The sequence below is a fragment of the Salmo salar genome, chromosome ssa01 (assembly GCF_905237065.1).
Source record: "Salmo salar chromosome ssa01, Ssal_v3.1, whole genome shotgun sequence".
NCBI classification, from domain to species: domain Eukaryota; kingdom Metazoa; phylum Chordata; class Actinopteri; order Salmoniformes; family Salmonidae; genus Salmo; species Salmo salar.
Genome location: NC_059442.1, coordinates 125,056,666 through 125,082,953, shown reverse-complemented (window position 1 = coordinate 125,082,953; position 26,288 = coordinate 125,056,666). Strand labels below are relative to the sequence as shown.

General features: G+C 43.0%; 2 protein-coding genes across 6 annotated transcripts in view; one reads left to right on the top strand and one right to left on the bottom strand.

The window, feature by feature from the left end:
- The first annotated feature begins 7,649 nt into the window (after positions 1–7,649).
- On the top strand, positions 7,650–25,518 carry cdc37l1 (cell division cycle 37 like 1). 4 transcript variants are annotated; one of them, NM_001173841.1, is made up of 9 exons: positions 8,087–8,202; positions 9,781–9,946; positions 12,780–13,085; positions 16,150–16,246; positions 16,385–16,500; positions 18,291–18,413; positions 21,647–21,820; positions 21,985–22,056; positions 23,183–24,079. In NM_001173841.1, exons 2-9 carry the CDS (start codon positions 9,839–9,841, stop codon positions 23,297–23,299), a joined length of 1,113 nt encoding a protein of 370 aa, NP_001167312.1. In that variant the 5' UTR covers positions 8,087–8,202; positions 9,781–9,838; the 3' UTR covers positions 23,300–24,079. The 4 variants fall into 4 exon arrangements, with proteins under 4 accessions (XP_045545270.1, XP_013980126.1, NP_001167312.1 ...); XM_014124651.2 differs by lacking the exon at positions 9,781–9,946 and having other exon boundaries at positions 7,652–8,202; positions 23,183–25,518; XM_014124671.2 differs by lacking the exons at positions 8,087–8,202; positions 9,781–9,946 and adding an exon at positions 10,845–10,953 and having other exon boundaries at positions 23,183–25,518.
- Positions 11,214–26,288, bottom strand: part of ak3 (adenylate kinase 3) — a 54,960-nt gene continuing 39,885 nt past the window's right edge. The window contains exon 5 of one of the 2 annotated variants that reach the window (XM_014125544.2): positions 11,214–11,713. In XM_014125544.2, the coding sequence (XP_013981019.1) occupies positions 11,650–11,713 (64 nt within the window). In that variant the 3' untranslated portion in view covers positions 11,214–11,649. Of the gene's footprint in view, positions 11,714–24,364; positions 25,402–26,288 lie in introns of those variants that run through there. The other variant, XM_014125536.2, reaches the window with a different exon arrangement.

Sequence of the window (26,288 nt, the reverse complement as noted above, 5' to 3'; positions counted from 1 at the left end):
AAACTCAACGGGGCATCCAATCAGTCAAGACACTGGAGGTTGAATACAACCATTCTTAAAGACCATACATTCACATCATATTTTATTACAGAGTTTAAAGCATTTTTCTCTATTAACTCTCAATCAACAGATAACCCCTCACTCCTTTGGGAAACCTGTAAGGCGTACGCCAGGGGTCTGATTATGTCATACACAGCCACTAAGAGGTGGAAAAAGCGTGAAGAGCAAAAAACACTAGAGGGTGAATTAGGAACTAAAGAGAAGGACTACATTGAAACTCCCACTCCTGCCCTATTAAAGGAAATATCAGTCATTAGATCAATGTTGGACTCCCTCCTAACACAGGACGCTGAAAAGAAAATGAGATTTGTCAAGCAAAAGCTATATGAACATGGCGATAAGCCAGGAAAGTACTTGGCGTACCTAGCTAAAAAGAGAGCTGACTCACAGTCAATTGCGGCTATTACTGATTCTGATGGCAATCATTTATATGAAAATAAATTGATAAATGACTCATTTAAGAAATTCTATGCAAATCTTTATGCCTCAGAACTGCCAAATGACGCACCCAAGTTAATGGAGAACTTATTTTCTAAGATTGAGCTCCCTACTATCTCCGAAGAACAGAGGTCTCTCCTTAATGCTCCTATTACTGAGGAAGAGATAATGTCCGCAATTAAGAATCTGCAAAATGGTAAGGCCCCAGGACCGGACGTGTTTTGTAGTGAGTTCTATAAAGAATTCCATGGCCTGATCCTTGAGCCATTGCGTGATATGTTTAACCACTCATTTTCAAATGACCAGCTCCCCCAAATGCTGCGAGAAGCCAACATATCACTTATTCTCAAAAAGGGAAAATGTCCGGAGTCTTGTTCCTCATACAGACCAATTTCCCTTCTGAATGTGGATAGAAAATTGCTTTCTAAAATTCTAGCCACAAGATTAGAGGACTCACTGCCACTAATTGTGAAAGGAGACCAAACTGGCTTCATTAAGGGACGTAGGTCATGTAACAATGTCAGACGGCTTCTTAATGTAATTGAAGTCTACCAACGAAGTGCTATGGATGGTCTTGTGCTCTCCCTAGATGCTGAGAAAGCATTTGATCGTGTGGAGTGGTCTTACCTATTCTTTGCTCTAAATAAATTTGGTCTGGGGGACAACTTTATAAAATGGGTGAAAGTTTTATATGATGATCCTCAGGCTGCTGTCCTTACTAATGGACTACGGTCAAATAGCTTCCCTATACACAGAGGTACCAGACAGGGCTGTCCTTTGTCCCCCCTCCTATTCGCACTTGTTATGGAACCACTGGCCGAGGCCATCAGGGTAGCGCCTGCTATACAGGGGCTGCTCATTGGTGATGTTCACCATAAAATAAGCTTGTATGCTGATGATGTCCTGATATTCATTTCTAATCCCGAGACTTCAATCACATCTCTTATTAATATTATTGAGTTATTCAGCGAATTCTCAGGCTACAAGATTAACCTAACTAAATCAGAGGCTATGCCACTTGGTATCCTTCACTCTGTACCTAACACTTCTCCCCCCTTCCCTTTTAAATGGTCTCCCTCAGGTTTTACGTATCTGGGTATATTTGTAACTCCTAAATTCCAACAAATGTACAAAGCCAATTTTGTTCCCTTGTTCGACACAATAAGACAGGATCTGGAGCGCTGGAACTCTCTTCCGATTTCATGGTTGGGTAGAATATCCCTCTTGAAAATGAACATTTTACCTAGGCTACTTTACCCAATCCAAATGATCCCAGTATTACTCTCCAATAAGGTAATAAAGGATGTAAATGGATGGCTAAGTTCCTTTATATGGAGTAAACGCAAGCCAAGACTTAAGATGGCAATATTGCAGCTGCCAAATTCTATGGGTGGCTTGGATCTGCCCAATATCAGGTTCTATCAGTGGTGTGCCCACCTATGTTATATTTCAGACTGGATCACAAACGATGACTCCTCTATTTGGTTAGACATTGAGACTTCTCTTTCAAAATACCCTTTACAGGATCTTCTGTTTTTCACAAGTTTCAAGTCTGTAAAAGATCATTGTAACAACCCCATTACACTTAACACACTCAAAGTATGGAGGTCAGTTCAATGTTTCCTGGGAAGGTCCAAACTAACCTCTGCTCTTACCCCAATTCTTAACAACCCAGATTTTGCCCCAGGATTGCTGGATGCTGGCTTTAACGTTTGGCTTAATAAGGGCATACGCAGACTAAATGACTTATTTGCAGATAAGATTTTATTGTCATTTGAGCAGATGGTCGAGAAATATCAACTCCCAAAGCAGGACTTTTTCCGTTTCCTACAAGTAAGACATTATATTCTGAAGAGCACCACCTTAATTGGCAACCCTGATATGTCTGTCATTGAAAGAATGCTTTTTTTCCCACAAAGGAAAATGTCTTTAAGTCTGCTTTATGATGCTTTAAGGTCCTTTTCCGCTGTCGATACACAGAGGGTGAAACAAGTGTGGGAGAAAGAACTGTCTGTTACTATTGACGAAGAGATGTGGGAGGACATTTGGAAATATGCAAAAACAATATCTATATGTAATCGTACTAGAGCAATTCAATTAAGAATAATACACAGATTGCATATATCCCCAAATCGCAGACATGCTTTTAGCCCCTCTTCCTCCTCTCCTCAGTGTCTCAAATGTAAAACTGATACAGGCACCCTAACACATTGTTTATGGTCATGTACCAAAATACAAAGATATTGGTCTGGTGTTCTGCAAGAAATTGAAAAGATCCTAGGGGTCGATCTAGAATTGGACCCAGTCTCTCTACTGTTAGGTCTCCCTAGTAGGCATGTAACTTCTGTGGGTAAGAGGAGGCTTTACAACATCCTCACCTTCGCAGCAAGGAAAAACATACTTTTACAGTGGATTAGTGATAAGGTTCCCTCTATTAAAGATTGGCATAAGATACTATTTGAATGGGTGCCGCTGGAATATCTGACATGTACATTGCATTCTAAGACAGATCAGTTCTACAAAGTATGGGAACCTTACCTAAATTACCTAGAACCTGAAGTGTCAGCTATTATGCTGCGAGGATTCTCTTAGAATGGTGGTCTATGTATTTCAGAATGACCCAGTACGTTCCATGTGGGGAACTCAACTTCTTGGGTTAAACTGAGCTTTTTTTTTTTTGTTGTTTTATTTTTTATTTTTTTTATTTCTGTTTATGTTTGTTTAAATGTATGTATTGAGAGACGCAATGGGGGGGATGGGGTGAGAGAAGCGCTGAGCGGGGAGAGGGAAATGGAGTGTGTGTGTGTACGTGCGTGCATACATACGGATATGTGTAAGTGAGTGCTGTTTTTTTTTGCCTTGTCCTTGTTGTTGTATCTCTTAATATGGGTGAAAATTGTGAAACTCCAATAAAAATACTGTTACAAAAAAAGGAACCACCAGCTTTCATATGTTCTCATGTTCTGAGCACGGAACATAAACGTTAGCTTTTTTACATGGCACATATTGCACTTTTACTTTCTTCTCCAACACTTTGTTTTTGCATTATTTAAACCAAATTGAACATGTTTAATTATTTATTTGAGCCTAAATTGATTTTATTGATGTATTATATTAAGTTAAAATAAAAGTTTTCATTCAGTATTGCTGTAATTGTCATTATTACAAAAAATAAAATAAATAAAAATATTGGCTGATTAATCGGTATCGGCTTTTTTTGGTCCTCCAATAATCGGTATCGGCGTTGAAAAATCCTAATCAGTCGACCTCTATTTGTGTGTGTCATTCCACTCATAGACCTTTACACCTGCCATGACTATCCTTTCTGTCTCTCCAACATACAAATACATACCAGAACATTGTGTATTTGAGCCTGGTGTCTGACTCTGAACTGATATGTGTAGGTCCCAGACAAGTGTTTGTTTGGCTTTACTAGTACTCACCTACTGGTTGCATAGCCTGGCTCATTCCTCTCCAGTGGGTGGAGCTGCGTTGTCAACCTGAGGGGTCTCACGCCCCTGAGGGGGAGGAGGGGATACAAAGTCGGGAGGGGGAGACAGTAGCGGGGGGAGACAAGCACGTCAAATTAGAGTTGAATTAGAGTTGTGAAAAAACCCATACAAGTAGTTCGGTTCAGCAAAAGACGGGAACGCTTGCTCTGGTCTGTGGAATACAAACATCCAAGGCAACTGGGGACACACCTTGACTGGCATTTCAGGCAATATTAACCACACCTTATTAGTGGGAATTGTCATAATAATGAGTAGACAATTGCTGACTCCAAGGACTTTTATTTCGTTATGGACTTCAGTTTGGTTATGCATCCCAAACTATAACACTTTCATCCACATTAGAAATTCAACCTCTTTTTGATTTGCGTCTCATCAAATCATTTTCACATTTCTGATTGTTTTTTCATTTAAATCGCATAGTTGCTAGTACAATTCCAGAGCCTCTCAAGAGCTGCATTCACAGTGCAGACCCCTTCACTTTTCCCACATTTTGTTAAGCTACAGCCTTATTATAAAATGTATTAATTCATCAATCTACACACAATACCCCATAATGAAAAAGCAAAAAACAGGTTTTTAGAAATGCTTGCAAATGTATACAAAAAATAACATTTACATAAGTATTCAGAGCCTTTACTCAGCACTTTGTTAAAGCACCTTTGACAGCGACTACAGCCTTGAGTCTTCTTGGGTATGACGCTACAAGCTTGGCAACACCTGTATTTGTGGAGTTTCTCCCATTCTTCTCTGCAGATCCTCTCAAGCTCTGTCAGGTTGGATGGGGAGCGTCGCTGCACAGCTATTTTCAGGTCTCTCCAGAGATGTTCGATTGTGTTCAAGTCCAGGCTCTGGCTGGGCCACTCAAGGACATTTAGAGACTTGTCCCGAAGCCACTCCTGCGTTGTCTTGGCTGTGTGCTTAGGGTCGTTGTCCTGTTGGAAGGTGAACCTTCATCCCAGTCTGAGGTCCTGAGCGCTCTGGAGAAGGTTTTAATCAAGGATCTTTCTGTACTTTGATCCGTTCATCTTTCCTTCGATCCTGACTAGTCTCCCAGTTCCTGCCGCTGAAAAACATCCCCACAACATGATGCTGCCACAACAAAGCTTCACCGTAAGGATGGTATTGGCCAGATGACGAGGGTGCTGGTTTCCTCCAGACGTGACACTTGGCATTCAGGCCAAAGAGTTCAATCTTAGTTTCATCAGACCAGAGAATCTTGTTTCTCATGGTCTGAGAGTCCTTTAGGTGCCTTTAAGCAAACTCAAGCGGGCTGTCATCTGCATTTTACTGAGGAGTGGCTTCCGTCTGGCCACTCTACCATAAAGGCTTGATTGGTTGAGTGCTGCAGAGATGGTTGTCCTTCTGGAAGGTTCTCCCATCTCCACATAGGAACTCTGGAGCTCTGTCAGAGTGACCATCGGGTTCTTGGTCACCTCCCTGACCAAGGCGCTTCTCCCCCATTTGCTCAGTTTGGCCGGGCGGCCAGCTCTAGGAAGAGTCTTGGTGGTTCCAAACTTCTTCTATTTAAGAATGATGGAGGCCACTGGGTTCTTGGAGACCTTCAATGCTGCAGAAATGTTTTGGTACCCTTCCCCAGATCTGTGCCTCGACACAATCCTTTCTCTGAGCTCTACAGACAATTTATTTTACCTCATGGCTTGGTTTTTGCTCTGACATGTGTAACCGATGTGAAATGGCTAGTTAGTTAGCAGTGGTGCGCGCTAATAGCATTTCAATCAGTGACGTCACTCGCTCTGAGACTTGAAGTAACGCAAGGGCGTTGCAAGGGCTGCGGCTTTTGTGGCGCGATGGGTAACGATGCTTCAGTGGGTGTCAGTTGTTGATGTGTGCAAGGGTCCCTGGTTCGAGCCCGGGTTGGGGCGAAGAGAGGGACGGAACCTACACTGTTACACATACACTGTCAACCATGGGACCTTATATAGACAGGTGTGTGCCTTTCCAAATCATGTCCAGTCAATTGAATTGACCACAGGTGAATTCCAATCAAGTTGTAGAAACATCTCAAGGATGATCAATGGAAACAGGATGCACCTGAGCTCAATTTAGAGTTTCATAGCAAAGGGTCTGAATACTTATATAAACAAGGTATTCCTGTTTTTTATTTTTAATACATTTGTAAAAAAAAATGTAACCTGTTTTTGCTTTGTCATTATGGGGTATTGTGTGTAGATTGATGAGGGAAAAAAGGCTGTATAGTAACAAAATGTGGAAAAAGTGAAGAGGTCTGAATACTTTTCGAAAGAACTGTACATGGCTCTGTATAAAATTAAAATACTGACAGACTCATAAAACTCCAAACTTTTATTTATTAACTTAACTCTCATCTTACATATTTCAGAATTTCACTCTTGAGCAAGTTATTAACCGGCGCTGAAGCCTGAAGGTCTAACTCTCTCTCACGCATACACACACGCACACACCCTCCCTGTGGGAACAGCAGCCCAAGAAAGGGCAGGCTGCCAGCTGGCTATGAGACATGCTTTTGAGGCTGAGGATGTTTTTTTAGGTCTGGAGTCTGGACTGTTTCTCTCCCTGGTCCCTGTGGGAGGTTCTTGGCTCTCACTGCTCACTTCTACAGCAGTGGGGGATTCTGCAGGGCGCTCTGCTGTACTCTGCTACCACCTATTGGCGACTATTGAGCAGTACAGCATGGTGAGGCCCTCCTAGGTGAGGTAATAAAGTGTATAATGATGCAGTGCCTTCAGAAAGTATTCATACCCCTTGACTTACTCCACATGTTCTTGTGTTACAGCCTGAATTCAACAACAAAAAATCTCACCCATCTACACACAATACCCAATAATTAAAAAGTGAAAACATTTACATTTTTGCTAATAAAAAATAAATACAAAATGAAATACAGATATCTAATTTACATACGTTTTCACACCCCTGAGTAAATACTTTATAGAAGCACGTTTGGCGGCGATTACAGCATTGAGTCATCTTGGGTATGTCTGTATCAGCTTTGCACATCTGGATTTGGGGATTTTCTCCCATTCTTCCTTGCAGATTTTTTCAAGCTCTGTTAAATTAGATGGGGAGCAGTGGTGAACCGCAATCTTCAAGTCTTTCCACAGATTTTCAATGGAATTCAAGTCTGGGCCCCTCAATGACTTTCACATTCTTGTTCTGGAGCCATTCCAGCGTTGCTTTGGCTGTGTGCTTGGGGTCATTGTCCTGTTGGAACTTACATTTTTGCCCAAGTCTACGGTCTTTTGCACTCCGAAGCAGGTTCTCGTCGAGGATTTGCCTGTATTTGGCTCCATTCATTGTTCCCTCTGTCACGACCAACCCTATTCATTGACGCTAACTGCTTTAGAGCCCATTGACGAAAGTATCATCTTTTTGCGGTGGGCTTTTTGTTAAGAGCTCTGGCACTCGGTCTGAAAGTTAAGATGCATCGGATATAACCGAGAAATAATTATACATTAAAAAAAAGGTTAAATTGACACACCTCGTTAGGGTTAGTGTCACCACACGCCATGTCGCCATGGTTACAGCGCTTGTTTGCGGAATACAAGAGGCGACAACATGTGCTAATTAGCTATCTAGCATACTCCAAACACGTGTGTGTAAACCTAACCCCAGAGAGGAAGAGAGGCCCGACTCTGCGGAAAACCTGTCTCCCTCCAGCAGGTGGCATTTTTTCGTTTTGCCAACCAAGCAAGGACTTTTTTTTATGGAGGTCAATGAGAGTGTCTCGAATTTAGTCAACAAAAAAATGAATGGCTTATTTGCTACGTGAGGTTTATTTGATTGAATATAATTTTCGTAATGCTTAAGTTGTTACAACTGTACTGATATTAGTAGAACATGTGACATCCCGGCAACATTGAGAAAAAAACACTTTATTTGTGAGTTGTCTCGAGATGGCTATGCATATTCATGACATCAGGCAAGTAGCATAGCATTTGTCAACAACATTCATCAAATATAAAAAAAATTGTAAAAAAAAAGATTGTAATAATGAGATGTATCCACCAATCCAAAGAAAGGATTTGCGGGCGCTAGATAGCATGCCGTTCTGCTTTGTGGACAATGACTCCCATTGTTAGGGTGGAGAGACATGTATCTTGTCAGTATATTCATAATCTTCGGTAACTCAGGAAGTGTAGTTTCGTCGGATGGAGGCACCCGTAGCTGTATGGATCTGTGCAAAACTGCTACAGTAAGTATCTTTTTTATTTGAAGAATTCTTTCTCGCTGATGGATGTTTCGAAAGCAATGATTATTGACATTTCTAAATGTTAAAGCACAGCGTTGGGATTGTGGTTCACATGAAGTAGTCATGGGCAAAGCTAATGACTGAAACTGTAAGAAGTTAGTTGCCACCTAGAGTTTGAGAGCTATCCCCGAACATGTCTAGCTAGATAGCCCAGCCTGATGCTGGTCACAAGTTATCTAACTAGCTACTAGGTAGCGTGTACAGCCTTTATTTCATGCGTGAATGTTAGATCTGACATGTTTTTACATGGGTTGAACGTTAACCGAATTCACCACGTGTCATATGTTATCTTACAATGTTTTGAAGGTGAAAAATAGACTAACGTTGTCACTTGCCTCTAGCATTAATGGAAAGCAAAACAATGGACTTGTTCTATATTTTGAAGCTTATGGAACGAAACATTCCAGGTTAAGGGTCTGCGCGGAGGGCATTGCGTCGTGCATAAGAATAGCCCTTGGCGGTGGTACAGTATATTCAAAGGGTTTTAAGACTAGACCACAGCCTGTCGTTTCCAATGGGAACAAATGAGGTGTGGTGGGCAGAGCCAAGCACAAGCTAGCGAGACTTTATTGCCGCGTTGCATATTTCCGTTAGGGAACGCCTTCTCTGTGAATTGCGCGTGTGCAATAACTCAATTCTCCTTTGCACTCAACAAAACGTAGGCCACACTGTTCATAACAGACTATAGTCTTAGGAACAGCACTGTATTGAGATCAAATGTTTGGTATATTGGCTATATATAACCACACCCCTCGGACATTATGTCTTAATTAGGCATTGTTGAATACTGGTTCCTTATTGGCTTGAAGAGCATTCTAGATCGTGCATTATTTCCCTATAACGCACAGTATTTTTGCACTGTAGTATTCAATGGCTATAGGTCATTCTTACACGTTCTATGTTTGAGCTGCTTTTGAACGCAAAAGTCAAATTGAAAACATTATTGGCATTGTTGAATTCGATTTTCATAACGGCAAGCGAGGACTGATTATGGTTTGGTTAGCCTAACTAGCAAGTCTGTTTGTTTGGTTACCACGGCAACTACTGTAGCTATCTAGTAAACGTGCTAGATACTTCAGTGAATGTTTAACACATTTTTATAGCAGCAACTGTGTTAAATTATAGCCATGGTATAAAAGGGATAATCAACTCGAGGCTCCATGCATTCTCTGAAAAATAATGCAATTCCGTGGAAGGTCAATTCCACTCCAATAGCGCGTCATGGAACAAACCTTCCACGTTGTTCATTATTTTCCATGGAACGCATAGCCCCTCGTTGATTATCCCTTACACAATGTATAGTAATCGTGGTCATCAAATACACATTTTAAAAACACCAAAACAGATTTACCACGTGATCAAAGTTCCACAACACGTGGACTTGAATAAAAACATGGAGGATGAAGTCGATTAAAGAGGCTGCTGTATTTTTGTGCTCTGATTTACCCAAATATCACAGCTGTTGGTTTGGCTAGCTCATTGCCTGTCTTGGGAAGAATTAAGGCAATATATTTTCTCTAGTGGCAGGTTCTAGAACTCAGTGACGGTGTTTTGGGCGGCTCGAGGAGCAGCAGCAGCGATGGAGAGGTTCGGGACAATAAACTTCCCCATGTTAGCAGACGAAGAAGAGAGCTGCAGTGCCTCTGCTGTACCAAGTAACGGTAGCTTTTACAGCACATCACTGCAGGTATGGTGGGGCTAATGGCCAATACACTTTTACCAATTGATTCGTACTAGACGGGTAGCAACGGATCTAACGTTACGTTAGTCATCCAGGAAATAAAGCCTTAGCACGCTAGTTTAGACCCCCCCCCCCACCGTCTCAATTGTTGCTAGTTAGCCTGCTGCTAGCTATTCGACACCCTTGCCGAATGATATCTGATAATAGCTGCAGTATGCTGTTAGCTAGTTAACAAGTCAATTTCAGTACATAAAGTCAACAATGGAAACGAGTCTGAGTTAGTACTGAGTCCATCTGTAATGACTGCTCTCACAGTACTGTGTCTAGTTAGCTAGCTCTGTCGCTCTGGACCAGTGCAACTAACGTTAGCTAGCTAGCTTGCCTAGTAAATCAGACTGTGTGTGATAGCTAACGTTACCTCTGTAGATTTCCACTCTGGGATTCGAAAGAGGCCACTAGCTAGCTCTAGCAGAGTCTGCTAGCTCAGCAGAACGCCAGTTTTCGCCAGTTCTTAACTCAGCCAAGATGCTTACCAATATTACACCATATACTTCTCAAATCTAATTTTATTGGTCACATACACATGTTTAGCAGATGTTAGTAGTACTTGCTAAGTACTGCTTTAGCTAAGTAGCCAGTCAAGCAGTAACTAGCAGTAACTAGCTATCTCAGGTACCATGAATGATATAAACACCCATAACTAGTATGCGTGTCATCTCTATTCCCTGAAGTATCCATACAGTATTGTCTTGACAGCTGTAGCTAGTGGGTGGTACATATTGTTGTTGTTATTATTAGCATGTTATACAAAGCTACACAACCTGTGTTTTTACATGTCCGTTTGCACATCCGTTGTACACGCATCACCCTAACAGAGTTACTGCATTGCATCATCAGGAGGAGGAGATTTCAGCTGCAATGGAGGACAGGCAGTATTGGGAGCCCGGACCCACTTTTCATTCCGACCAGAGCTCGTTTTCATAAAGCATCTCCGACTAGGACTGCTGCTCAAGGTTCAGTTTTGCCTTTAAAATCATAATGAATAAGATACAGGGAGGACCATATCTCATATACGCACTCCTACTCTGAGACACTTTTTGAATACAGGCCCTGATGATTGTAGCTTTAATATTCTGCTGCAGAATGTAATGTAACAGATTTTCTGATATCAGTCATAATAAGCTACTTTATTTTTCTCCTCTGTGACCATTGTGGTGTAGAGTTCATCGCATCTCTGTCCTAGAGCCAGCAGCAGAATATAATATAAAGATAATTGGATATCAATCACATTTATTTATAAAGACCTTTTTACATCAGGCGATGTCACCAAGTGCTATGCAGAAACCTAGCTGAAAACCCCAAACAGCATGAAATGCAGATGTGGAAGCACGGTGGCTAGGAAAAGCTCCCTAGAAAGGCAGGAACCTAGGAAGAAACCGAGAGGAATCGGGCTCTGAGGGGTGGCCAGTCCTCTTCTGGCTGTGCCAGGTGGAGATTATAACAGTACATGGCCAAGAGGGTCAAATAATAATAATCACAGTGGTTGTAGAGGGTGCAACAGATCAGCACCTCGGGAGTAAATGTCAGTTGGCTTTTCATAGAGTTGAAAACAGCAGGTCAGGGACAGGTAGCACGTCCTGTGAACAGGTTAAGGTTCCATAGCCGCAGGCAGTACAGTTGAAACTGGAGCAGCAGCACGACCACTTGGACTAGGGACAGCAAGGAGTCATCAGGCCAGGTAGTCCTGAGGCATGGACCCAGGGTTCAGGTCCTCTGGTAGGGGAGGGAGAGAGAGAGAATTAGAGGGAGTATACTTAAATTCACACCGGATAAGACAGGAGAAATACTCCAGATATAACAGACTGATCCTAGCCCCCCGACACAAACTATTGCAGCATAAATACTGGAGGCTGAGATAGGAAGTGTCTGGAGACACTGTGGCCCCGTCCGACGATACCCCCGAACACGGCCAACCAGGCAGGATATAACCCCACCCACTTTGCCAAAGCACAGGCCCCACCCACACTACTAGAGGAATATCATCTGACTACCAAAATACTACGCTGAGAAAAGGTTGAGTATAACCCACGAAGATCTCCCCCACGGCACGAATCCAAGGGAACCCAGACAGGAAGATCACGTCGGTGACTCAACCCACTCAAGTGACGCACCCCTCCTAGGGACGGCATGGAAGAGCACCAGTAAGCCAGTGACTCAGCCCCTGTAATAGGGTCAGAGGCAGAGAATCCCAGTGAAGAGAGGGGAACCGGCCAGGCAGAGACAGCAAGGGTGGTTTGTCGCTCCAGAGCCTTTCCGTTCACCTTCACACCCCTGGGTCAGACTACACTCAATCATAGGACCTACTGAAGAGATGAGTCTTCAATAAAGACTTAAAGGTCGAGATCGAGTCTGCGTCTCTCACATAGATAGGCAGACCATTCTATAAAAATGTAGCTCTGTAGGAGAAAGCTGTTTGCTTAGAAATTCTAGGGACAATAAGGAGGCCTGCGTTTTGTGACCGTAGCGTACCTGTAGGTATATATAACAAGACCAAATCGGAGCTATAGGTAGGAGCAAGCCCATGTAATGTTTTGTAGATTTGCAGTAAAACCTTGAAATCAGCCCTAGCCTTAACAGGAAGCCAGTGTTGAGAAGCTAGCACTAGCATATTTTTTTGTGTTCTAGTCAAGATATCAGTTGTTAATGAACTCTTCTCTCCTCTGTGACCCCAGGGTGCAGCTGCATGTCCATGGCATCTCTGTGCCAGAGCCAGCAGCACTGGGTTAAGGCCTCCATCAGTTGTTCATAACAAACTACTCTTTTTTCTCTCTGTGACCAGGGTGGTTTTGTTGAAGAGTGCATGGCGTCTGCATCAGAAGACAGTATGGCGTCCCTGTGCCAGAGCCAGCAGCAGTGTGTGAAGGCCTCCATCGTGTCCAGCTGGCAGCTGGTGGAGGCTCAGGACCAGCTGTGTGGGCTGGAGCTGCACGGCTCCGAGAGTGTTGAGCAGGAGCATGCCCGCGCCATTGCCAGCCAATCAGAGCTCTCCCAGACGGAACAAGAGTGGCGCCGGAAGGAGAGCATGCTGGGAGGCAGCAGAAGCCCTGTGCTCAGTGCTGACAGCAGCCAGGATGTGTTTGACAAGGTAACTATGGAAACCTACACACACTCATTGAAACACAAGATAAAAATACAAAGTTGGATGTCCCTGACAATAATAAAAGGGATGCAAACTTGCCACTTCTCGGCGGCATTCGCTGTTTTGATCTCAAAATAGGTAATCTGTGTGAATCGTGTAGATCCGGCTTGAGGGTCTGGGTGTTGAGGGCACCACACTTTTCTGGCTACAATCATACACTACATGACCAAATGTATGTGGAAATCTGCTTCTAATTCCAAAATCATGGGCGTAAATATAGAGTTGGTTCCCTCTTTGCTGCTATAACAGTCTCCACTCTTCTGGGAAGGCTTTCCACTAGATGTTGGAACATTGATGTGGGGATTTGCTTCCATTCAGCCACGAGCATTAGTGAGGTCGGGCACTGATGTTGAGCGATTAGGCCAGGCTCGCAGTCGGCGTTCCAATTCATCCCAAAGATGTTCGATAGGATTGAGGTCAGGGCTCTGTGCAGACCAGTGAAGTTCTTCCACACCAATCTCGACAAACCATTTCTGTTTGGACCTTTCTTTGTGCACAGGGGCATTGTCATGCTGAAACAGGAAAGGGCCTTCTCCAAACTATTGTCACAAAGTTGGAAGCACAGAATCGTCTAGAATATCATTGTATGCTGTAGCGTTAAGATTTCCCTTCACTGGAACTAAGGGGACTAGCCTGAACCATGGAAAAACAGCCCCAGACCATTATTTCTCCTCCACCAAACTTTACAGTTGGCACTGTAAACTATGTTTACTATGCATTCGGGCAGGTAGCGTTCTCCTGGCATCTGCCAAACCCAGATTTGTCCGTCGGACTGCCAGATGGTGAAATGTGATTCATCACTCCAAAGAACGAGTTTCCACCTCTCCAGGCGATGCTTGGCATTGCACATGGTGATCTTAGGCTTGTGTGCATCTGCTCGGCCATGGAAACCCATTTCATGAAGCTCCAGACAAAAAGTTAATGTGCTGACGTTGCTTCCAGAGGCAGTTTGGAACTGTTGCAACCGAGGACAGAGGATTTTTATGCGCTACGTGCTTCAGCATTCTGCGGTCCCGTTCTGTGAGCTTGTGTGGCCTACCACTTCATGGCTGAGCCGTTGTTGCTCCTAGACGTTTCCACTTCACAATAACAGCACTTACAGTTGCCCGGGGAAGATTTAGCAGGGCAGAAATTTGTCAAACTGATTTGTTTGAAAGGTGGCATCCTATGACGTTGCCACGTTGAAAGTCACAGAGCTCTTCAGTAAGGTCATTCTACTGCCAATGTTTGTCTATGGAGATTGCATGGCGGTGTGCTCGATTTTATACAACTGTCAGCAACGGGTGTGGCTGAAATAGCAGAATCCACTCATTTGAAGGGGTGTCCACATACTTTTCTATATATAGTGTACCTCACAAACCGGACCCACTACATTTTCCTCAATGGCCACACCTCAGCTGCAATTATACAGGGTGTCCCCCAGGGCCCTGTGCTGGGTCCCTTACTCTTCATCATCTACATCCTCCTCCTTAATCAGATCCTCCGTCACTTCAACCTTGACTTCCACTGCTATGTCGATGACACCCAGATCTACCTCGGCACCAAATCCCTCCTCAACCCACCTCTGACCCAGATTGAATCCTGCCTCCCTGCAATAAAAACATGGATGCAACAAAACTTCAAGCTCAACAGTGATAAAACGGAACTCCTCATAGGCACCAAATCCACCCTCACCAAAGCTGGCAACCTCACCATTGACAACACCCCTGTATGTCTCTCCCTCCCTCCATGCACGCAGCTTTGGCGTCATCCTGGACTCCTCCCTGTCCTTTGACCACCACATAAGACAGTGTGTCAAATCCTCATTTTTCCACCGCCGCAACATTGACAAAGTCAGGTCCTCCCTTTTCCGTCCTGCCGCTGAAACCCTCATGCATGAATTAATCTCCTCCCATCTTGACTACTGTAACACGCTCCTCTTCGGCATCAACTCAAGCTCCCTTCATAATCTCCAAATGGTTCAAAACTCTGAAGCCTCTCCTCACCCACATTAAGTTCTGGCAGCACATCACCCCTGTCTGTCCTCTGTGAACTCTACTGTCTCCCTGTCTCCCAATGCATTGATTACAAGATCCTCCTTCTGACCTACAAAGCCCTTCACCACCCCACCCTTACCTCTCAGACCTTTTCCCCTACCAACCCACACGCGCACTCCGTTCCACCACAGCAGGCCACCTTGTCATCCCCAGTTGAAGTTACAGAGCTTAGGTGACCGGGCCTTCTCCAGGGTTGCTCCTAGGCTCTGGAACTCCCTCCCTCCAGCCATCCATGACTGAGTCCATCACTATCTTTCAGTCCCTCCTAAAGCCCCACCTCTTTGACAAGGCCTACCCTTAAGCCCAAAAATACTAAATAGCAGGTTGGCTTAGAATACTGACACAACTGCGAATGCAAACAAAACAGTGGTAGCAAGTAGTCCTAGTAAACAAAATATCAGATCGATGAAGGCATGACACAATCTATATTTAGGCTTGTTACATTAACAGTAAACAAACGCAGTAAACAAAAGGCACATGGAGATCCAAATAACAAACACAGCCTACTACAGTGAGATGCTGTCTTGCCAAACAAATAGGCCTATAGGCTCGCTTCAAGCATGGAAAACCATGCCGCTCATGAGTACAGCAACACGTTGTGATATGGCACAATACACTTCTGTGGATCAAATTCCACCGACTTAATCAACTAAGCAATGCCAGCCTACCCCAAACACGTTTCCAGAGTATTGAGATTGTCCAAATATGTATTATCTACTTGTTATTCTCTGAAAATATGCAACAACATTTTTTTTTAACCTTTTTGGACCCTCGCAGGTTTGCATCTCTGATAAAGCTACCTACCTGATTAGTACACATGTAATCTTTCTGTCTCAATTGTATCTCCTTGATTTCTTGTGTGCTCTCTTCTTGACACCTTATCAAAACACATTGAAGGAGAAGGTTCTGAGGAGGATGTGAGGAATAGAGTGTTATGGACTCGGTGTTTCTCTTCTTTTTTTACCCCCCTATAGAGTATTATTAATTCAAGAAGTAAAAATGTTGAATTGGAGGATCATGACCAGAGCATAACCTTTGTTCAGAAGTATGAACAAGAATTGAGACATTTCGGTGAGTGAAATGTTTCATCTATAGCTTATCATTGTTCAATATTGCGTTATGCAGATCCATGCATTGCTGGTGTTGTCCCTCTAGTGGGGGCTGGGGGAGGATGTGGTATTGGTCTGATGGTCTGTTGTGATTGGTCAGGCATGTTGCGGAGGTGGGATGACAGCCAGCGGTTCCTGTCTGACCTGCCTCACCTCGTCTGTGAGGAGACTGCCAACTACCTGATCCTCTGGTGCTTCAGACTACAGGCTGAAGAGGTCAGAACAATCACACACGCACACTGTTCTGTGTACAATATTTGATACAATATGTTACCTAACAGCCAATATCACCCTTATGTTTCCTGTTCAGAGTTGATGCATAAACGTTTGTTTGTTTTACAATTAGCATTTATTTTCAGCATAAGATTTGTATAAATGCCTTGAAATTGTATGAGGTTTTATCAATAAGGCCCACCAGAGGGGGCTATTCCGTATGTATTCACAGTGAGTTAAGCAGGAGGTCCTGCCTCAAACGCCCCCATCAGTGGAGTGGATCAGGGCTGGAGTTCCGGCTGTCCTCCATCAGTGGAGTGGATCAGGGCTGGAGTTCCGGCTGTCCTCCATCAGTGGAGTGGATCAGGGCTGGAGTTCCGGCTGTCCTCCATCAGTGGAGTGGATCAGGGCTGGAGTTCCGGCTGTCCTCCATCAGTGGAGTGGATCAGGGCTGGAGTTCCGGCTGTCCTCCATCAGTGGAGTGGATCAGGGCTGGAGTTCCGGCTGTCCTCCATCAGTGGAGTGGATCAGGGCTGGAGTTCCGGCTGTCCTCCATCAGTGGAGTGGATCAGGGCTGGAGTTCCGGCTGTCCTCCATCAGTGGAGTGGATCAGGGCTGGAGTTCCGGCTGTCCTCCATCAGTGGAGTGGATCAGGGCTGGAGTTCCGGCTGTCCTCCATCAGTGGAGTGGATCAGGGCTGGAGTTCCGGCTGTCCTCCATCAGTGGAGTGGATCAGGGCTGGAGTTCCGGCTGTCCTCCATCAGTGGAGTGGATCAGGGCTGGAGTTCCGGCTGTCCTCCATCAGTGGAGTGGATCAGGGCTGGAGTTCCGGCTGTCCTCCATCAGTGGAGTGGATCAGGGCTGGAGTTCCGGCTGTCCTCCATCAGTGGAGTGGATCAGGGCTGGAGTTCCGGCTGTCCTCCATCAGTGGAGTGGATCAGGGCTGGAGTTCCGGCTGTCCTCCATCAGTGGAGTGGATCAGGGCTGGAGTTCCGGCTGTCCTCCATCAGTGGAGTGGATCAGGGCTGGAGTTCCGGCTGTCCTCCATCAGTGGAGTGGATCAGGGCTGGAGTTCCGGCTGTCCTCCATCAGTGGAGTGGATCAGGGCTGGAGTTCCGGCTGTCCTCCATCAGTGGAGTGGATCAGGGCTGGAGTTCCGGCTGTCCTCCATCAGTGGAGTGGATCAGGGCTGGAGTTCCGGCTGTCCTCCATCAGTGGAGTGGATCAGGGCTGGAGTTCCGGCTGTCCTCCATCAGTGGAGTGGATCAGGGCTGGAGTTCCGGCTGTCCTCCATCAGTGGAGTGGATCAGGGCTGGAGTTCCGGCTGTCCTCCATCAGTGGAGTGGATCAGGGCTGGAGTTCCGGCTGTCCTCCATCAGTGGAGTGGATCAGGGCTGGAGTTCCGGCTGTCCTCCATCAGTGGAGTGGATCAGGGCTGGAGTTCCGGCTGTCCTCCATCAGTGGAGTGGATCAGGGCTGGAGTTCCGGCTGTCCTCCATCAGTGGAGTGGATCAGGGCTGGAGTTCCGGCTGTCCTCCATTTGTTCTGCCATCTTAATTGCTGCTGTCTTAGTAGGAATGTCTAGTGCCGCCCAATGTTAGAGGTTGTTGTAACAGTGAAAGGTTTCCATCCTGTCCACTTTCCCCTGCCAGAAGAGGCCTTTAAAAATATATATTTTTACAGTTCAGGTTTACAAACATTTACTTTATAGTATAGCCTACACAGACTGTATTTGTGTTATACAGATGAATTCACTTTTTTATTTTTTCTTCATTGTTTTTCTTCAACCACAGAAAGAGGCGTTGATGGAGCAGGTAGCTCACCAGGCTGTTGCTATGCAGTTTATCCTGGAGATGGCCAGGACCTCCCAGCAGGACCCCAGAGGCTGTTTCCGTCAGTTCTTCCACAAAGCCAAAGTAAGCCTCTATCTATCCCGGGCACTGTTTTTGATAGTGATGGAACTTAGGCATACGGGTGTTTTATTTTTATTTATTTTTTTGTTATATATTTTTTTACGATGCATCGTAAAAAAATAACGGCCAAAGAAGTCGCACCAGTTTCCCAAAAGACCGCGCAGTACACTCGTTACGAAGTGAAACTTAACTGTGTCGTTACAGTACACTCGTTACGAAGTGAAACTTAACTGTGTCGTTACAGGAGCTTTTCTGTCTGAAAATGATTATAGAATATCGGCGTAACAGTTTGCTATAGCTATTAAATGGCTATTCAAAGTCATCTTTTAAAAAATATATATATATATATTTCCACAATATAGTTTTCCCCATCAAGAGAAGAAATGTTTTGTAGCTTATTATGTATTTGTTTGTATAATATGTTTGCCTTGTGTTATGTATTCTGTGTTTTCTTCTGCTATTTTGTATGCAATGTTTATGTAAATTCAGCATTTCTTCCATTTGTGTAAATTGTGAGCCAGAATGAATATAGGCACGTTCACTATAGAAAATATCAATGTGACCTAAAAATAGGATATTGTAGCTTAAAATGGCAGGCAGGAATTGAGCTTCAAGTAGGCCTACAGATATTCCACAATTTAGACAATTCAAATAATTAAACCTGAAGTAGCAAGTTAAGCTTTGTCAAATGCGTGAGCTTTTAGATAATAGTAGCCTATAGGCATAACAGATACGAATATTGAAGCGGCTCAGATGTAGCCTAATGGCTTAATACTAGGTAGGTATATCGATTGCACATACAGTACCAGTCATAAGTTTTGACAACTACTCATTCAAGGGTTTTACTTTATTACTATAATCTACATTGTAAAATAATAGTGAAGAGATCCAAACTATGAAATAACACATGGAATCATGTAGTAACCCAAAAGATTGTTAAACAAATCAGAATATATTTTAGATTCTTCAAAGTAGCCACCCTTTGCATTAATGACAGCTTTGCACACGCTTGGCATTTTCTCAACCAGTTTCACCTGGAATGTTTTTCCAACAGTCTTGAAGAGGTTCCCACATATGCTGAGCACGTGTTGGCTGCTTTTCTTTCATTCTGCAGTTCAACTCATCCCAAACCATCTCAATTTGGTTGAGGTCAGGTGATTGTGGAGGCCAGGTCATCTGATGCAGCACTCCATCACTCTCCTTCTTGGTCAAATAGCCCTTACACAGCCTGGAGGTGTGTTGGGTCATTGTCCTGTTGAAAAACAAATGATAGTCCCACTAAGTGCAAACCAGATGGGATGGTGAATCGCTGTGGTAGCCATGCTGGTTAAGTGTGCCTTGAATTCTAATTAAATCACTGACAGTGTCACCAGCAAAACACCGTCACACCACCTCCTCCATGCTTCACGGTGGGAACAACACATGCGGGGATCATCCGTTCACCTACTCTGCGTCTCACAAAGACATGGCAGTTGAAACCAAAAATCTCCAATTTGGACTCATCAGACCAAAGGATAGATTTCCACCGGTATAATGTCCATTGCTCATGTTTCTTGGCCCAAGCAAGTCTCTTCTTATTGGTGTCCTTTAGTAGTGGTTTCTTTGCAGCAATTAGACCATGAAGGCCTGACTCACACAGTCTCCTCTGAACAGTTGATGTGTCTGTTACTTGAACTCTGTGAAGCATTTATTTGGGCTGCAATCTGAGGTGCAGTTAACTCTAATGAAATTATCCTCTGCAGCAGAGGTAACTCTGGGTCTTCCTTTCCTGTGCCGGTCCTCATGAGAGCCAGTTTCATCATAGCGCTTTGTTTTTTGCTACTTCACTTGAAGAAACTTTCAAAGTTACGTTTTTCTGGATTGACTGACCTTCATTTGTTATTTCATAGTTTTGATGTCTTCACTATTATTCTACAATGTAGAAAATAGTAAAAATAAATAATAACCCTTGAATGAGTAGATGTGTCCAAACCTTTGACTGGTACTGTACATCAGGGATGGGCAACTGGTGGCCCACTTTTTGTAGGTCCTTTTTTAAAATTATTTTTAATTTTATTTTTTTGGAAGGGGGGGAACTTAGTCGGGTCTCAATATACATACTGTTGGGATTTAGAATACACAAGGTGCCATTTTGAAATTTGGTTGTGCATCAGCAGTCACTCAATTAGACCATGTCAGCATTTTGTTGTTGTTGGGATTGGTAAATTAGTCTAGCTGCTAGAAATAAACTTGTAGTAAGCATGGTCGAATTACCAATTGGGGTGGGGCCCATTGATCATCAGTTATGTTAAAAACGGCAAAATGTGTAGAATTGTAGGAATTAGCTGTGAAACTGCTAATTCTTCTCTCCACCTCCATGGCAAAATTAGTAGAAATGCATGAAATTAGTTATAACATCTTCTCCGCCCCATGGCAAAAGGTGTAGAATTGCAGGAAATTAACTTTTAAAGCACAAGACTGTTCTCTTCGATGTCACAAGGGGGGCCGCGAAAATATTTTGCTTAGGAACACCTGCTCTTTCCATGACAGACTGACCAGGTGAAAGCGATGATTCCTTATTGATGTCACCTGTTAAATCGACTTCAATCTGTGTAGATGAAGGGGAGGAGGCGGTTTTGGGGAAACGTCTTGTAAATCAGCCTTGGTCTGTCTGCTGAGTCACTGTCGAGTCATTATACCACAAAGTCATTTTAAGAAAAATGGTTTACCTACCGTCTAACCAGTTGTTATTGATAAGCTAGGCTAAGGAATTATTCAACGTTTTGTATTGTAATTCAATGACTAAACTTGTTTTTCATGGTTTTTTGTTATTATGTAACTAACATGTAAAAACAAATTGCTGAAGGAAGGTGTACGGACAGTGATGTAATGTGGTCAGATGACCACTAGAGTGACAGGAGTCAAGACACAGATTCCTACAACACAAGGCAATGATATACAGCTACATGATTTCATACCAACACTCTATTGCATTCATGTGAAGACATTGTAAGCATTTCTGTATGATTTCCAGTCTGACATGTTGATATGATTGTAAGTTCCTTCTGTAAACAGTATGGGTTCATGCCAAAATATGTTGCATTTCTCATCTGTAAACATTTATAACTGACACTCTTTTAATATATGCCGTTTTAGAAGACATTTGTTGCATCTGTTATGATTCCAAGTACCTCTTGTCAACAGAGGATGATCAAGTGAATATACTTTAATGCTGTTGCCATTTCTTTCTATGTAAGGCAGGACAAGAGTACTTGGATGTATTTCATACTGAGCTAGAGGCCTTTAAGCAGAGAGTAAAAGAGCACACTGTCAAGTGCAAAGGAGAGACACTCCCCAACTTTACAGAGCACAAGAGCAGCACAGCACGCTGTCGTCCGGACCCCAAAGAAGTTCTAGAATCTTTACCCCCTGTAAGTATTCCAAGCGACATCATTTACATGTGTGGAAAGTTTGAGATTTTATTTAGTAGACCTTAATTCAAATGTATTTTTGAAGCTGTACATTCTGATATGTACTACTATGTGAATATATACGGTACTATAGGTATGATTCTATTCCTATCATTCTGGAACAGGAACTGAAGTCAGGGTTCCAGCTGCAAGACATGCAGATTCTCCAGAATGTTCTCAGCACCATGAATCCACAGGTATTGGCTACACTTCTCACTACAGTTTCCACAGAGGTCAGACGCGTACTGTAGGCCTGTCAGATCTGTTTATTCAGCCACACTATTTGTTGATTTAAAAACATTTTCTCATGTAAACATTGATTGAGATAACCGATGGAAATATCCCAAGATACCCTAACTCAAATTCGTGTTCAAGCTGTGCTCTCTGTTTTTGAAACCAAAGTTAAATTAACAGTCAGTGTGTTGCTTTAGAACAGAATTACTTTCTGGAGAGGGGGAGGGAGTGAGAGTTAAAGAATGAGATCACCCCCAACTGGCCACCTAAAGTCTGACTTCCTGCCAAATCCTAACAGACGGAGGGAAAATCAACAAATGTCCTCTCCTCTGCAAATTATACTTAGTTAGCAGCAAGGGCTTAGTTGGAAGTCTAGATGTGGGCCAATTTAACTCCTGTTACATAAGCATTATAATCTGCTTGAGCCGCACAGTGTGTTAACCCCTGTCTGCATCTAAATGGCACACTTTCCCCTATATAGTGCACATCAAAAGTAGTGCACTATAGGGGAATAGGGTGTTATTTGTAGATTCACTCAGAGCAGACGGGTCTACTCTCCAACCCTCTCCCCCACATGCTCACTAAACACTGGGCCTGTATTCAAAAAGAGTCTCAGAGTAGGAGTACTGCTGATATAGGATCAGTTTAGCCTCTTGGATCATAACGGATGAGATTATATGGACAGAGGGTTGGACCTGATACTTGAACAGCACTTCTATTCTGAGATGCTTGTTAAATACGGGCCCTGGAGAGTTGTTCACTGGAGTTAGACAAGCAGACTCCTTTTTAGATTGAGTGGTGTTACTACAGTGAACTTGGCGATAGGGAGTTATCAATGTTCGCTATCAGATGCCCCACAGAGCAGGTGGATTAGGGTCGCAAACTAAACTTCCCAGGGAGCAACGTTTTTGGAACGGGCAACTTTTAGCACTAACCCATAGAAATGAACTAGTCATATTGTAGAAGTGTGTCTGCTTTCTTCTTTAGACGAGTTATGCCTACCTATACTGCAATAATTTTCATGATTATTTTTGAATTCTCTCGGGAGTTGAAGTTGCCCTTTTACGTTCTCTCTGTTTGGACCACTAGGTGGCAGAGTACCATGTGAAGCGCTGTCTGGAGGCTGGCTTGTGGAACAGGGAAGGGAGGTGGTCCAAGGAGGAGGCTACTTTAGAAACAGACGATCTGCGCATGATGGAGACATAACGAATGTGGAGCAAGCGCCCTCCATTTCCCCATCAGTTCATGACACTCAATAGAAATACTACAAAATGGAAGAAAAAGGGCTTTGCTCCCACAGACTTATTTTTGTATGCCGCGCTGGAATGTGTCCTGCACTTTTATATTTTGTTCAAAACCAAAAAGTATTTAAGGGAAGACGATTGGTAGGTATTTTGAAGTACTTACTGTACCTTTTGCTTATGTCATATCTTGAAGGGAGTTTAAAACGGTTTTCATCTACAGTAGGTTTGACTGGACCCGGCACAGTCCTTCCCTAGCAGGAGGGGGAAAACCTGAGCATTAGAATAAAACACGCTCTCGTTGTAAATAAAAGTACACATTGTTTTTTAATTGAAGAAACAAAAGGCCTGTTCCTGGACTCATGGTTCTGCAGTGGACATCTCTGACATGCTGTCTAAAACTGCTATGACACCTAGCACATGTGGTCAGAACTGTCCTAGAAACGTTCATAGAAACTGCTCAGTGCTCCTTTAAACTCCTGCGTGTCCAGTTCGTCATCATTAGGCCAAACATGGATACTACCACGGTGTAGCTATGACGACATAACTATGCAAAGTGATCAGTTGACTGCTGTGCCGAATTCTTACTTTTGATTTTGTTACTGCTTGTCCCTCAACCAACGCTCCAAAAATGTGTCTTGTCTTTCTATGTACATCACAGAAGAATAAGCTTCTCAACATAAGTGTGTGGCTGCTAAACCTACTCACAGACTTGATTGTGGAATAGAAACAAATCGTGAAACTTTCTGGCTCACGTAGCGTTTTTAACATCCTGTGTTACGCTCTGTTTGAAATAGGACAGCTTTAAAACAACTGTGTTCAGGGGAAATGCTTTTCATACTTTAAGGCCTACCAGCCATATTAGGTACTTAGACTTTTGCAGAGAGTCAAAGGTCAACATTAAATGGAAAGCTGTTTGTTGCGTTTCACAATTTGTTTTTATTATATTAGTTTATTTTACATTTTTAAACAGTTTGCCTGAATAGTCTCTTCCAGCAAGTGAGACTTGATAATAAATAGAAGTTTAAGGTTCATAAAAGTATATTCATTTTAATAAAATAATTATTCCTTTGATCATCAAAGTACAGATAATGTGCTACAAAAATTATGCATATAATATGCTGGTAAGACATCCAGCATACATTTTCAGTATAGATTAATCAGATTACAAATCTAAACTCCCAAGGCAAGGCCACAGTCAGAGAAAATATACAAATATCGCAATTAAAACTAGGCATCGGCTAATTACAGCTTTTTTGAGAAAATACGTCTCTGTGATAAGTTATGAGCCTGGCATCCAAATAGATTATGACGTTTCACTTCGCGGGAGTGCAACGTTTTAACCAGGCTAACAACTTCAAATGACAGCTGTTCTAAACTACTGCATTTCTGGTGACAAATGTTTCACTGAAATCAGTGTCATTGGCATTGTCTTTTTTTAAATCGTGAATTAATTGCATGGTGATTCACTTTTTTTTTTTGTATCATTTAAAAGCGACACGATATGTCAACAACAGGCACTTGACCCTAAAGATGAATTCAAGACAACTTCACCTAATATAATGGCACTTTCCCCTTTACCCCATTTATAGTTGTCCTGTACACAGACAGACCAAGGACGGGTATGAATTGGATACAAAACCACATCACCTTGCAACAAGCTACAATACAGATCTGTTTGTGCTGTCCTGCCAACTTCTATGGCCATTGTTTGGCATGATTATAGAAGTTGCCCAGAGCACAAACAGATCTGGGACCAGGCTACATATGGAATGAACAGAGATAGAATGTGACATTAGTTGAATGAGTGGTCCTCATCCACATATGCTGTAGTAGTAAATGACATGGTCTTATATAGGCACTGAGATACTGTTACATTTTGGACCAAAGTTGAGTCCCATTTAAAGTTGTGGTAAGCTGATCCATTCTTTTCCCGGGAGTGTATTCTATGCTTTCCCAACAACCTTTTAATTTTGTGGGGAGAGTTTTTTGGACAGGAAGGCCTGAATGTGAGGCCAGATCTGGTTGGTTTCCGTTCCTGAGAATGTCTTCAACACCCCTTTACTCCTGTTGTCAGAAACAGACATTAGTACCTCATGACAGTCATGAAAGTTATCACAATAAACATAAGCAGTGAAACAGGTCATGTTCAGTAGGTAAAAAAAATAAAACGTTTTGAAATGGGTTGGTACTACATTTTTCTCCAATAAGAACACATTTCCGCTAAATGTTTTGCTGCCGTATGCTCTACTGAATGCAACCCAGTTCTTAACTACATAATACTTTCAAGGTTGCCAACATAGATCATTCACTGATTAACAAAGGGAAAGACATCACTGTACAGTTAAATGCATTCACTGTCTGGTCTCATTTCTGAACCTGAATCCTGTGTTACAGTCCCAAGATATGTCAGTTCTCAGACTGGCCTCTGTAGTAGGGTTTATTCATCTTTATCAATTTACCAGTGACGAAGAGCCCCAACATCTATTATCAATAACTTGGACGCTATCACATCCTACTGTTTTCCTTTTTTTAATTGGCCAGTGAAATATGCAGATGTGATTTTTCATCTTGACCTTCACACATGCACTTAGCTATGCATCTCAATTCAAATTTCTAGCTAATTGAGATGAATGTCCGTTTGTTATGCCACCTTATGTCCCAGCTTTGAAAGGGCAGATATACAGTAAGCCTTAAAGCCTATGATGACCCGAGAAGGGCCACTGCAATGTTATTATGCAGTTACAGCTTATATCATTTTATAAGTAATATAACGATATATCAAATGTGTTGTGCTAGACTGGTATGTTTGGAAGAGAAACAAATACAGTGTGTGTGTGTGTGTGTGTGTATATGTATGTGTGTATATATCAGTTGAAGTCGGAAGTTTACATACACTTAGGTTGGCGTCCATTAAAACTAGTTTTCCAACCACTCCACAAATTTCTTGTTAA

What these genes read in the sequence shown, in the direction of transcription:
- cdc37l1 (NM_001173841.1), top strand. Translation starts at nt 9,839, where the DNA reads ATGGAGAGGTTCGGGACAATAAACTTCCCCATGTTAGCAGACGAAGAA. An exon ending in TTTACAGCACATCACTGCAG is followed by an intron (nt 9,947 to 12,779) that starts GTATGGTGGGGC and finishes CTCTGTGACCAG; the next exon opens with GGTGGTTTTGTTGAAGAGTG. An exon ending in TTCTAGAATCTTTACCCCCT is followed by an intron (nt 21,821 to 21,984) that starts GTAAGTATTCCA and finishes ATTCTGGAACAG; the next exon opens with GAACTGAAGTCAGGGTTCCA.